The 14409-nt window shown below is 34.4% G+C and overlaps 1 protein-coding gene across 7 annotated transcripts; it reads right to left on the bottom strand.

Moving 5' to 3' along the window:
* Window positions 1-1961: 1961 nt before the first annotated feature.
* LOC105166361 (AP2/ERF and B3 domain-containing transcription factor At1g50680) lies at window positions 1962-12590 on the bottom strand. Of its 7 annotated transcripts, none has more exons than XM_088882701.1 (4): window positions 11304-12590; window positions 10753-10970; window positions 10586-10660; window positions 1962-3174 (listed from the first exon to the last, which is right to left on the bottom strand). In XM_088882701.1, exon 4 carries the CDS (start codon window positions 3156-3158, stop codon window positions 2100-2102), a length of 1059 nt encoding a protein of 352 aa, XP_088738827.1. In that variant the 5' UTR covers window positions 3159-3174; window positions 10586-10660; window positions 10753-10970; window positions 11304-12590; the 3' UTR covers window positions 1962-2099. The 7 variants fall into 7 exon arrangements, with proteins under 7 accessions (XP_088738827.1, XP_020550903.1, XP_020550904.1 ...); XM_020695244.2 differs by having other exon boundaries at window positions 10803-10970; window positions 11304-12589; XM_020695245.2 differs by having other exon boundaries at window positions 1962-3165; window positions 11304-12587.
* Window positions 12591-14409: the final 1819 nt, after the last annotated feature.

Genomic DNA, 14409 nt, shown 5'->3' with positions numbered 1-14409 from the left:
GAACGCTACCTCGTTGGGCCCCCATTTGATGAAGATCTGGATTCGAACTTTCTTAGGCCATATGTTGGGCCTCTCACCACAAATGCCAGCCTCTTAAAAGATGAAGCATCCAATAGGTCAAGTGGCCCAAACTTTAGGAAGTCCAATAGAGTTGCTGCAAAACCAATTTGGCTTATGAACTATTATCACTAACTAAAATAAAATAGATAGGACAAAAAGTTGTTAGGACAAGATAGAGATAATGGCACTTGTCCAATGATCCTTCATTATGTTTTGTACTTAACGCTATGCAAATGAACGGAAAAACGAGAATAAAAAATTTGCAGAAAATATCATCTGCTTCCTCCCGACTTTCTAGAGTTCATCCCTGCTCGAATTGGGAATACAATTTCCATAATCATGTCCCTATCATATGGAACATCAAATGTTCATATTTCATCTTGATCTTTTCAATCACCCTAGCATGACATTTCGTTTCGTTCAAAAAGATCAAGGAGGGAGAATGTTCTTGGGTTATCTTCCGAGTCTTCAAACTGTCTAGAGCTCCTTCAAGCTCTGCCAGTTCCAGCATAAGATACTCATTGGGCTCGGCAAGATAGCAATCTGCGTCGTTGTGTCATCAACTTGATAACCTATTACTTTGAAGCCCGTATACCCTTTGACAAATGAAGCCTGTTATGTTTGCATCTTCTTTCTGTTTGGGGGTTAAGCTAATGGATTTATTCAGATGTCCTCAGGATTGGATAGGTTTGAATAGAGGTTAAAAAATATGTACTTCTTTTAGTTTAAGTGTATGAGGGCTGAAGTTATATATGGACGAGGAAGGTCCTGGTGGTGGCTCGAGTAACACGTAGGGATGGAAATGGGGTGGAAGCTATGTGTACTGGTATAAACTGAGAGAGGTAGGGAGTTAGTTTATTTATATTTGAAAATATAGTGGTAATGTGGGTTGTATATTGAACAAAAGATCAAAGATGCAATTTTGTATGGTTTGGAGCGGTTGCGGACGGTTTTAATATTTATAACAAAAATAAGACGTGAGACTAACAAAAATAAAAAAATAAAACAACTATTTTTATATAGCAAGTAAGAAAAACCAACAGTACTTCCCACAACTTTAAGTACATTAGAATATAAGATCATATATATATGTATTAATCCAACAAAGATATATATTAATTTAACAAGGAAATACTCGATCCAATTCAATGGTCGATTTTAGAGAGAACAACGATGAAAGGCAGAAAGACAAAATAAAAAAAAAAAGGATAAGAAAGAAGAGGAAAAGAGGGGAAAAAACAGGGAAAAAAAATAAATGAAAAAATTGAGACAATCATCAAATGGGTTTAAAATTTAAATGGACTTAGAGAATCGAACATTCTTTTTTATTGTACAAAGTCCAAATATAAATTTTACAAAAATGCTTCGTGATGTGGAGTTTTGATAACATATGGATTTTAGGATTATATAATTCAAGTATGAAATTCTTCTACTAAAAGTTAATTATTCTATCAAACTATTATATATGTAATTTTAAAAAATAATAATATATTTAGCAGTGCAGTTGAATTTCTGGTGATTTTTTTAAACTCTAAATTAAAACCAAATCGATATAAAGTGCAATTTTATTCTAAATTTAAATTTGTGATTTAAAAAATAAATCATGAAAAATATTTTCGATTCGATTTGATTCAGATGATTTTAAAATTTTTTTATCGCCTCTAATCTCAAAAGATCCACGTATAATTACACCAAATTTCAAAAGAGGAGAGAGCAATTATCTCCTTTAGGTATTCCAACAAAACAAGTCCTTAATTTGCAAAAATTGATATATCAACGCGAATCTTAAAATGATCCCAAAATTATATTTTTCAACGCATTTAGTACCAACCCCACCTTCCGATGAGAGCCGCTGGCGAATGCATGTGGCTGTAATCAGTAATCGGAGCTCAGAGCTTAACTTAGTCTCAACAGCAAATGAAATCTCAATAAAATCAAAGCACAACTTAGGTAGCAAAAAGAAATATGAAATTAGAGGCATAAATGCTGATATGATGCGCCTACTCAAATGTCGATGGCTAAAGATATTACCAAAACCCTCAAATAATTTGAACTCCAAAGAGTTTAAGGCCCTTCTTCTCTGCATTAATGGAAGAACTACCAACATCAATGTCCTTCATCACTTCCCCACCATTGTTCTCATCCTCACTTTCATTCTCAACTTGCTCAAAACCAGCCTGAAAATCCATCTTCTCCTCAATTTCAACTTCGTCGCAACCATCGAATCCAGGTTGCCCGATCTTCAACGGCGACGCAACACTACCGTCGACGTTGCCTTCCACAACATCACCGTTGTTGTACACCACGTCAATCATACACAGCTTCTGATATTCATCAAATCCTTCACCGCATTCATAGGCAAAGAATATCACCCTGTCCCTTGGTCTTAGCCCTTTCTCTTTCACAAATCTGTTCCACCCCCTAGTGAACACAAAACTCTGGCTACTTCTCCAGTAGCAGTAACGAAACTTCCACGGCTTCATTGTCACGTCATAAAATGTGAGCTCAACGTCATCCGAACCACCCCCGTCCCCTCGGGGAAAGTATTTCACTGCATACTTTTTGGGGATGACGAGCCGGTTGAGCTTGCTTACGTCGCTTGGAGTGAGCTCTTTCTCGAAAAGTTGCCGCCATTTAGCGCCCTTGGCGCCGTGCAGAGTTGCCAACTTGCAGCCTTCTTGGACTTCATCCCTCAGATAATCGGAAAATTTCGCAGCATACGAGCCATCCTTGATCATGCTGAGGACCACTTCTGTGCTCAACTGGCTTTGGAATTTTGGTTCATGAACAGTGACGGCCGTCCATGGGAAGTTCCGGTGTGAGTCTCCGCTGCGTAACTTTATGGCCGCGCTGTCATACGCCATTGCAGCTTCCACCTCTGATTTGAAAGTGCCGAGCCAAACTCTTTGATGGTTGGCGTATATCTGTGCGCCCCAGTGCCCGTTCTGCTGACTCACCACGCCTTTAAACTTTGAAGAAGAGGCCTTCCAATCGTTAGCTGGATGCTTGAGAGGAAATTGGTGACTGCTACTGTTGGAATCCGAAACTTCACCTGACCGATATGTTGTGGCACCTGATAATATGCTTGGTTCTTCCATGATGAATCTGATAACACTAAAATGCGCTAATTCAGAAACTTAAGTAGGAACTAATGATGTCACAGGAAATTGCAGGATTAGTGCAAGTAAAACCATGACGACATGCTTGGGAACATGATTTCAAGCTAATATGTGATCTCCATACAAGAAAAGAAATTTTTCTTATATTATAAATCGGTATGGCTAAGAAATTACGGAAAATGAATACTATCTAATGTGGTGATACAAAATCAATGCGAAAACTTGATTTTTCACTACAACTGATCAACATTTGTCACGGTTTTCACCACAGGCAAAGCATTTACCATGAGTTTAAGCTAATGCCAGCATAAATAAAAGTTACCAGCCATTGCATAGCCATTATTAATTAGTATTCTCCAAGATTGTTTATGTTTTTACCATGAGAACTAGTGAAGAAAAATGTCATAGTTCTTCTACCGAGAATCTCTTCTATACTGGCTAGGTGCATCATCATGTGAATTAATTGTTCGAGCGTTCCACACTTTATGAGCAAAGGCAAGAACGCTTCTTCTACAGCACTTTCTTCATTAAAAGTATGTGACCAATGAACAACTTATTCTCATTAGCATAAAATGACAGATGGTTCAACATAAAAACGAACAATGATTCTTCTGCATTACTGAATTTGACAATCAAACAAGATTTTAACAAATTCACCTTAAGAGTGTCTTTTATAACATGTAAAAAAAAAAGAAAAGCCAGAACCCTAGATCCAGAACTGAATTAGTCAATTGCTGGACATTGTCAAAACCTAAAAAAAATGCTGAAATTGAACTAGAACATCGTTAACGAACCCGATGTAATCCAACATTAGGCCAATATCATCTAAGGCATCAGCAAGAAGAATAGATTTCCAGCAGCAAAGACCTAAATAATAGCCGGGATAGTGCTGCAAATCTTCTACCATTAAGTATTAATTTATTTCAACCTAGCAAACTTCACGGAGTATTTTCAAATCCAAGTACCAGACTCGCATTCATCAACGACAGCAATTCATCAATTGAGGAGAATAAAGAAATAATGAGGAACTAAAGCTTGCCATCATGGATTCACATTATTCGTGCAGGAAAGACACCGTCTAGAAAAATATACAACAAGTTGATAAACACTGTCTTTATTTTGAAATTAGCACAACAATAGAAAAAAAATGAAAAGATAAGACTTTGAGATAGTGCTAATACATAAATAGCAAATCAAGAATAATAAGAATATGTTGTCAAAGTAAATTAAAACACTATGAATTGTCAAAGTAAAATAAAATACTATATATGATCAGGTCATCGTAAATGTTCGAACTAGTTGAACAGAAGGATCACTATGACTCCTTGATTAGTAGATGAAAATGATTTATTTGATAGACGACCATTTCATTCTTGTAGCCGGCAGTTTGACCTATTACTATTCCCTTGGGACTACTTCATTTCAGGGGGTTGATTAATCCCTTTACAGCCAGAAAGAGTATGGTCTTACATAAGCATACACGAAAACCTCGTACAGCACACATTATTACCTGATGTTTTTGGAAACTAATAACAATTACTAATTTTTCCCAGTTTCACAATTTTCCAATAACAGAATTTAAGATGTCAATTATGACATGTGCTTTTTAATCAGAATGAGCTTAATTTCAAAGGGTTGCTAACGGAACGACAGTTCAAAGTCGAGGCACAAATGCTTGTAAAGTGCATTGACACGACTAATTTACAATGTAAACCACCCACAACGTGCTCCATCCTTACAACAAAATAGCCATATATATTGTTCAAAGATGAGATAGTACCTACATAATAGAGTAGAAAGATAACTCCAATCTCTAACCCATGCAAAATTAGGCTTCTGATATGTTCACTTGAATAATGTAAATTCTTTTGGATGATTATATATGCATGCACGTGTGCGCTCTCACATATATTATATATATATTTCAAGATGGTATAAGAAAAAAGAATATGGTATACACGAGGCTGAATATAGTAACAAAAGACCAACAAATCACTTACTCCACATTGGGGCTATATATTTATATATATATATAACACATGATATACGATTAGACTCGATTATTCAGAATGATCAACAAAATATAAGAGTAGAAATAAACGACTAGATTTCATTTAAACCTGGGGCTACAGACACACACACAAACACCCCCATATATATATAACAAGGAAAAGAATTCATCAATTATGTGAAGGTGAACAGGCATAAACTCACAAGATCCATTTGATATATCGGACACGTTCATATTTGAAGCATAAGGAATGATACTCGAATTTTCCAGGTAGGACTAACAATTATATAATCTGGATTTGGACAAATAAAAAATCAAGAAAATAAGATACTCATGCACACATTGCAAACCTGTGAATTCTAACATCACAATTGTTGCTGCATTTTTACTGCTGGATGTGAGTTTCTATGTGTGTGTGAGTGTCTTGTGCGTGTGCCTGTTTGTGGTGGTGTGGTCTGGCACCGGAGTAAAAATGATGCCAAGCTGGCGACATTAATTTATGGAAGGAATTCGTGACACGTGGTAAAGCAAACTAAATGTAGGCGGGCAGACTTTCCCACCACATCATGAAATCAGGGAATCAAAAATTTGAATGGCATTATAGAAAGAAAACATGGATATAGATTTCAATTTTGAAAAAATTCAAAAAATTTTGATGTCACAGATTTGGCTTCCTTTTGGCGCCTAATACTATATAATATGTAAATAGTTTCCACCTTAAGGTTATTTTACCACGCGCCTGCCTTTTCATTAGACAACCATTTCGTTACAGCACAGGTTCCCCCCAAAAAACCAGGTAGTAAGTCAAAAGGAAAATGTGATTTGGCCAGCCTTATTTAGCCTCAAATTAATAAATATCTATTTAGACAATTCCAAAGTGCTAATTCATCATCATTCTTCCAGTGTTTCCCACTTTTTACAACTTGAATAACTGTACTTCAGAAATGTCAGAATTCTATAAACTTGGAGCAATGAACCTTAGGAAAAATCCAATCAGGGTATAAATTCATTGCAATATTTCTAGAACTAAGCCAATTATCAGATCCTCTTGACAAAACCATGACGATACCTTCAAGTCTCAATAGGATTTACAAAATAACTATCTCAAATTTGAATGAGAAAACCCCAGTCATGAAGTTACAGATGAAAACGCCTTGTATTATACCCCCACCCCCCCCCCCCGGGGTGGGGGTGTTAAATCTGAGCAAGGCGTTTAGGACTAAGAATTTCAAATTACTCCTGACCAGTATATCTACCATAATGATGAAGAAAATAGTTCAAAAAACATGAATGCTAAAAAAATTGGTCCTATATCTTTGAGGGGTACTTTGCAATTCTAGTCCTTTAACTCTGGATGTAGCAATTAATTTAGTCTTCTATCTTCTATGATAGTAGGATTTCGGACCTTAGACATTATTAGTAGCAATCTTGGTCTTATAATTTTCATCAAAGCATAAGTACAAATCATAGGGTGGACTAATTTGCGACAAACCAAACTTAAAGGATTAGAACTGCCACAAATTAAGTTAAAGGATAAAAATTGCCATTTCCAGTAAAGGGACTAAAATTTACGTCATAAAGTTAACATACTAAGATTGCAATCTCCCGCAAGTTTGCTTATCCCCCCACCAATAACAATTGCAACTCCATGTCATCCAATAAACCTATTAATTTATCATGATAACTTTTAACTCCCAAATTTTTCAATGGAAGCAAAGCCATATACATGTCCAAGTAACCACTATAATCCCTTTCTAATTATGACAAGGAAATATTTATTTTTAAAGTTAATCTTGAAATCCCTAGAACTTAAAACTATTATCCCTTGCTAAATTTGTTGTTAATTACCACCAAAATTACTCTCTTATAATTTTACTAGTGATTGGCACCTGGCGCTCATTGTGTGATTACAAGCATCAAAATAAATAAGGGGAGAAGTGTTAACAAACACAAGAGATATATATATATATAAAACAGTGTCTCCGCCAAGAAGTCAAGCTAAAAGAGGACCATTTTGATTTACGTATTAAATGAAAAATCATATCAAGAGGTTATTCGAGTGATGGCATAAACTTTTATAAAATGTGTGATTAAAAAGCTCGGGATTTATTATAGGTAGTTTACTTGAATTGATTGTTTTTATGGGAATTATAAATTAATAGTATAAAATGAAAGTGCACAATTTCTTGCTGAAATTTTCCCAAAAATTATTAAATGAAAAAAATCTTGCTTCTATAATTTGAAAAACCCTCTTTTGCATTGTATGGTGGTTGTTGAAAGCAAGCCTTGATGGAGGTTGGGATGGGGTGCACAGCGGTTTAAGGAAGAACACAAGGAGGGAGGATGGTGGTTGAACCTCATTGGGGGGGGGGGGGGGGTTTGGCAGTTTAGGGAAAAAAACGGGGAGTGAGGTGGCAACCAGCGGCCACTAGAAAGAAAATTAGTATTGACTACAATATTAGTGGCTGTGACAAAAAAAATCATGGTAAATGACTACTATTAACTATGATTAAATAAAACAGATACAAAAACTAGCTTTTCCACCATAAAAGAATTATTGGACATGGCTAAGAGTCACGGTCAAAATATTTGTCATGATTTTTAGTTATCACAAATGATATAGCCACCCTCGCAGAAACAACGGCCAAAGCAACATGGTCAATAACTTTTTACTACAATTATTTGTTATTAACAATGGCAAGTAACTGTAGTTAAAAGTTATAATTCTTCTAGTACGCAAGAGTACAAGAGAGCGGTGGCAGATTAGTGAAGAAGACGGATGGGGGGGGGGGCGACTAAACCTAAATGACGGGAAAAGGTAGGGTTCTAGCAATTTAGGAATGAAGACTTGGAGAGAGGGGGATGGGAAGAAGAATGGAGAGGATAAGGGAAGAGTGACGATAGGGAACGAAGAAGAAGGCGCGGTGAAGGCTGAGGGAGAAGACTGGTGGCAGTGAAGAAGAAAATGGGAACATGGGGCTAGGGAGAAAGGGGTTCCTTTTATCCGATCGAGCTTATTAGGCTGGATAAATTAATCCATCCCATTTGGTGGTTGGCTAATGCAACCAAAACAGTGAATTGGCCCGGCTCTGGGCCTAAGCTAGGGCCACCTATATGAAAGTAAACATGTGATTAGCTTCTATTAATTGTCCAAACCAGCCTATTAAGCCAAAGTAAACACCACGTAAAAGGGTTTTGGGAGGAGAAGCCAAGAGAAGAAATACTAGGACCATGATAGCATAGCCTAGGCAAAGTGAATGAGTTATCAGACACTTCATAATTCTGTTCGATGTCACAGTACTCATCAAGAAAGTAATGACTCTAACGAAACATGACCATCACTACAACATAAAAGGGATTAAATACATTTTTTGTCAACCAAAAGCAAAACCTACAACGACTCAAGTTTTAACCACGGATTATCAATATTTTACCAGGTCAAAACATTTGCTACGGTCTTCAACTATGACTCATGATTTGATAGGTTTGGTGAAAACAATGACTAATGACTGTGGCTGCGGTTGATTAGTATTCGCCACAATTTTTTACTTTTAATTGGTCACGATAATTAAACATGACAAAAATGTCATGTTTCTACCAGTGTAAGTAGATATTTTTAAGTGCTTTTTTTTTCTTGTAAAATGCATCCATTGTTATGCTAAGGTATCCAAAGCTGATGCATAAATCTGTCGCACTTTGCAAACAAAATTTATCTCAACTATCAGAAATATAGTATAGAGGCCAATTGACATGTAAACAGATTAGAAGGCCAATTACATGGTAATACATGAAATCTGCTTACTGTTGACGGTTCCTGGATTGCTATATATTTATATTGTGTAGAAAGAGTGTAAAATTATGACAGAATATAGAAGCAAAACGACATCCAATTGAAAAATGAGCTTAAAAATGGGAGAAAAGAGAAGTATCAGTTTTCTCCAAAGGACTTGTATCAAAAGCACTCCTATTCCAACATTTATGGAAAGCATTTGTGGTCCATAGAAATGATTGAATGATTCAGTAATGTCTTTTAAACAGTTTGAAGATAATCATTATGCACTATATATATGACATATTCCGGTAAAAATTAAAAAAAGACAAGTCCCTAAATGCACACACAAGCTCAAGAGTGCCAATTTTTCACGATTCATAAACCATACTGCGACGGCAATGATTTTACAATTTCAATTGCATACTTGTATACAAATATCCAATCTCATATCATATTTCTCCAATTCTTGAAATAATTGCATTAAAGACAGAAAATTTGAGAAAGTGCATATAATTTATTAGCATGTTCTTGAAAATGCACTGATTGAACCGATACTCTTTACTGTCCATGTCCCTAAATAGTAGAGAAAATAAAACTAGTAGAGAACATGAGGTGGGAATCAAAAGCCTCATGACTCAATTATTGTCTTACTCCACACTATCTCTCCCTATTTTACGAGAAAACGAAAATCACATTCCCTCTTTCACAATATCATAGCCCCCATTTGAAACAACACCAACTTTAGATAAAAATTAAAAAAAAAAAGGGACAAATTTGAGTACTTAAAACTATATTATTAACCTAAAAAGTCATCGGGCATGAGTGCAAGAATAAATCATTTCATATAACTGGTTCAAACTTGTGATGAGTATATACATAAAGGAAACTCAATTTCACAAGATATAGTCTTAGTCTCTCAAGTTCTAATGATCAGTCATAAGTTCGAAGAAAAACAATAAGAGGTTAACCTAGTATCTTATTAATTGCTAACAAAGTAACTCACAATTCATAAAAATATATCATACTTCCTGAAAATTGCTACTGTTCACGGAGCATCCTCAGATGAAAACCAATACTGTCTTGGGCAAAAGTGAGCAAACCAAGACAGAAAGAGTTGAATCGTGGGGTTTGATATTCCTCAATGGCAATCAAATAAGGTTAGGCTCTTGAATTGATCTGTACATGGATTAATTGAACTCATAACATTATCTATCTAGGGGACATACAAGCACAGGAAAATTGTCAACCCAAAATCTTAACTGAAGGCACATATTTCAGAAGCATTAGGCAGCTAAGCTGTCCAACTGTCATCTTGGCAACCTTGAGTAATTAATAGATTTTTTTCAAGGGGCGGATCTCTTAGTTCTTTGCTCCTAAGAACAGGTGTGTGAAACCATACACAATAAACACTTTTTACTTCGGCTAGTTCCTAATAAAAACAAGGAAATTCAAGTTCCAAATCTAGCAAAACACATATATACAACTACAGTATCAGCACTACACATCCAAAGATCCAGAATTTATAAAGAAAACACACACTTATGGATAGAAAATTTCAAGAACATACTCTAAATAACGTTTAGTCACAGTGAGTATATGACAAAATGAGATGAAAAAGTGTACCTGTGGGATTAAGTTTCAGGAAATTAAGGAGTTAATGCTACGTGTTGTCCCCAAAACTAATACGAGTGACAAATGCTGTCCAAGAAATAATCTCAGTCAGGCGCTTGCTTACACAAATTGAAGAAAGAATTGATAGAGAAAAATTAAAGGGATTTTTGCAGAATTACACAGAAAATCAGCAGGAGAGTGTTGAAAGATTGATAGCAGTATGCCAAACCTTTACAATGGAATTTTCCTTTGATATTCACAGGCATGATCCCTCGCATATCTGCCCAGTGAAGGAAACGAAAATCTTGCCATATTTGAGTTGCATCCACAGCCATATTTGTGTCCATAAGACGATTATTTCCTTGCACTCAATGGAATAGAAAGACTGAAACTAAAACTGCAAGCGTTTAGCCAAGTAAAAATGTCACATAAAATATAACTAACAGTGATTACAAAATCGGCTTCTTTCTCACCTTAAAAAAGAAACAAATAAATCTGGAAAATCAGAATAAATAATAAGGGCCAAGATCTTGAATTACAGACAGAAACATGATGAAGTTGAAATAGAGGACAATTTGAGCAAATTACTGCAATTTTTGGTTGCAGAAAGGAAAAGAATGGCGTGATAAAGGGAAAGGCAGTCGTCTTTACCTGATATATTCTATTTAGAACAAGGCCTAAAAAAAACACAAGTGTTTTTCCGTTAAATCAGAACAGTAACCAGGCGTACCTTCCCAAACCCACTTTATCCTCACCGACAGCAGCATCAAAAGCTATGACGCTTCAGAATACGAGCTCCTTCCCAATAAATAACACTATCACTGCCATTCTTTTTCCTTGCCAAATAAGGTAAAATTATTACAAAAAATCACATCAAATGACATGCCAAGAACAGAGGAAAAATGGGTTCAAAAACTCATTCGAAAGAGATTAACATTGGTCTGGGTGATTCTTATCTTGTTCATGTGCTTTATGCCTTCTTTTGGTGTGTGTCTGTGTAAGTGATGAACAGTGGAATAGTCATGGTCAGTGGCAGTGTGGATGAGCTTGATTGGCTAATAAGCTGAATCAAATCCAAAGTGGATACTCAGACATCTCATGTCTCTCTTTGATATTTGCTTATTTCTCTCATCCTTTGCTGAATTCTTGCTCATCTTTTCGGAATTTGAGCCTCTGGCCTATCATCCAACTTTACCTTTTTCAGCTTTTTTTCCACATAAAGAAAGTGCAGTGCAGTGCAGTGTAAATAACCAGAAAGGGGGGGTTAGATAGAGATAGAAGTGAGCGAAGGTGACAGAGAGAGAAATGAGCACACGTATATACAAAGGTATACTCTTTATACAATTGCCTGCGTGTGCTCACTCTCTTCTGTCACTCTGATGCTCTCTCCCTCTACCTCTATCTTGCCCGTATTTCTGATCTCTAAAGCCCATATAATTTTCTTGATAGACAGAAGAAAAAGTTCAATTTTTTTTTTTGTAAGAAATAAAACTAAAACTAACAATCTACATCAGAAATGGTCAGATCTATTAACCAAAGACGAACCCATTTTAGTAAAGAAGTCTCTGAGACCCCAGAAACCCTTTGGTTCAGAACCACACCAGCTCCACAAACAAACCCCATTAGGGTTTGATAATTAACAGTATGTGTTGTGTGTGTGTGTGAAAGAGAGATGAATCGCCAGTGGCCAACTAACAGAATTATGATACTCAAGAAAGCATTCTTGCATATATCTCTATTTGAGTAACACTTCCATGTTTCCTCATGAATTCATCTCAAGAAACCATTGCCATTTTCCAAATAATGGGTTCAATACATATATATATGTATATGCCGACTTGAAAGAAAGCAAAAACAGTGCGAGGGAAGGGCATCATTCATTTGCTTCATTCATTTGCTCGAAGAGTATGATATGATGATATGTGCGACTAACGCGCAAACAAAGTGGTGGGGTTTTCCTTTTCCAGGGAATACGAAGAGAGAGAGAGAGAGAGACAGAGGTTGGTCTGTAGAAAATAGATTGGTTGGTTGGGAGAGGTTGTGGTACGTGGAGCCACAGTAGATGTTAGATTGGCTTATACGGCTACTGGGGGGCAGATGTGACTGATGGAAACTATTTCTGGGCCGTCAGATTGTGAGAGTTTTGGTGGGTGAAGAGGACGTGTGTGTGTGTGTTGTGTGTGAAGAAGGACTTGTCCTGATAAGTGATGACTCTGAGACAGAAGTTTGATTAAAGGACTATAAACTTTTGGGATTACTGTTCAACTATTCTTCTTCCTTCTCCTGCTTTCTTGGGTTCATAATCACTAAGCCTACAAAAATCACCTACTTTTTTTTATACTTTAAATTAAATTAATGGATTTCACACTTTATGCATTTGCATTCTAAGTTGAGTTTTGTAATTTATTAAAGTTATCAAATATTAAAAAATGTTAGATTGGTCATCCTTATTATTTATTTATAATATTCATATTCAAAATTTACTGAATTTGCTAATATTAACAAAAAAACAGAATGACTAATGGAGGGTAAATCAATTTTCATTTAATTTTTCTATTAACATCAATAAATTTAGTAAATTTTGATTAACTGATGAACTTATTTGTTAGATAGAAGCAAATCTCAGAAGTGTGAAATATAATATCTAACTTACAAAAAATTTACATATAATTACATCAAATATTAGGAGAAGAGAGTGTAATTATCAATATATATATATATATATATATATGTTTCAAAATTTAGGTAATTACTTCATATATTTAACGGGATACTTTATATAAAATGAAAATATTACTTCTTTTGATTAATATTTAGAAGAATATAATTTTCATATAAAATAAAATATATGAAATAAAACAAATTAAAATGAATTAAAAAGATAAAAATACAGTGATTAAATGATTTGCTAACGCCTACTTAATCTAAAATATTAAACCGTTAGAAATCAAAATCATTTAATATTAATCGGGATTACCTGCTTTCTCATTATTTGAAAATTACAAATATTTTTAATTTTAACACCTATCTAATAGTAAGTCTATTTCAGTATGTTCATTAGGTGTTTATCCAATTTTTGTGGTGAATCAACCAACATGTTGTTCATGTTTTTTTTTGCTTCAAAAAAATACTTTTGAGGTATTTTGGATATTAGTATCTAATTCTAAAACTGCTAAAAAAATCATTTTTAGGTCAAAAACTAGAAGCATCTCCTGGGGATGCTAGCTTTTAATTACCTACTTTGATTTTTTCGTAAATAAACTCAATTTTATTTTTTTTAGTATTTTACCCTTATTATAATAATTTTAAATCAATTTTATTATTTTAAATTTATTTTTACAAGTGCATATTTAAAGTTGATATTGCAGTTTTCAAATAATTTAACAATAATCAAATGTACACTTTCACATATTTAATATTTTATAATTTTTATATTTTATTTGCTATATTATCTAATTATATTATTTATTATTGATAAATCAACAATTATACTTAGTGGTAACATTATTAAATAAAATATTAAGTTTTTCTATTAATATTTTTAAAAAAATAAAATATGAAATGTATACTAATCGAAATAAAATTCATATTTTTTTTAAAATAAATATTATTGACAAACAATAAGTACAAATATAAGTAAATATAGTACAAAATGGTCTTTAATCAATCAAATTTATTTTAGAAGCGGTTTTTTTCCAAACACTATTCATTTTAGCTTTTATTTGCTTTTCATTTTTTTCAGAAATAGTACCCACCTTTGATTTTGCTATAACTTTAAAAAAAAAAATTCCAAAAATCACTTCTCTAAAAATAATTTCAAAAAACACTTCCAAATT

This window comes from Sesamum indicum, linkage group LG7, assembly GCF_026168435.1.
Source record: "Sesamum indicum cultivar Baizhima isolate 11 linkage group LG7, ASM2616843v1, whole genome shotgun sequence".
In the NCBI taxonomy this organism is placed as follows: domain Eukaryota; kingdom Viridiplantae; phylum Streptophyta; class Magnoliopsida; order Lamiales; family Pedaliaceae; genus Sesamum; species Sesamum indicum.
Note: the sequence above shows the minus strand (reverse complement) of the source record. Positions and strands in the feature narration are given on the sequence as shown.

What these genes read in the sequence shown, in the direction of transcription:
- LOC105166361 (XM_088882701.1), bottom strand. Translation starts at nt 3,158, where the DNA reads ATGGAAGAACCAAGCATATTATCAGGTGCCACAACATATCGGTCAGGT.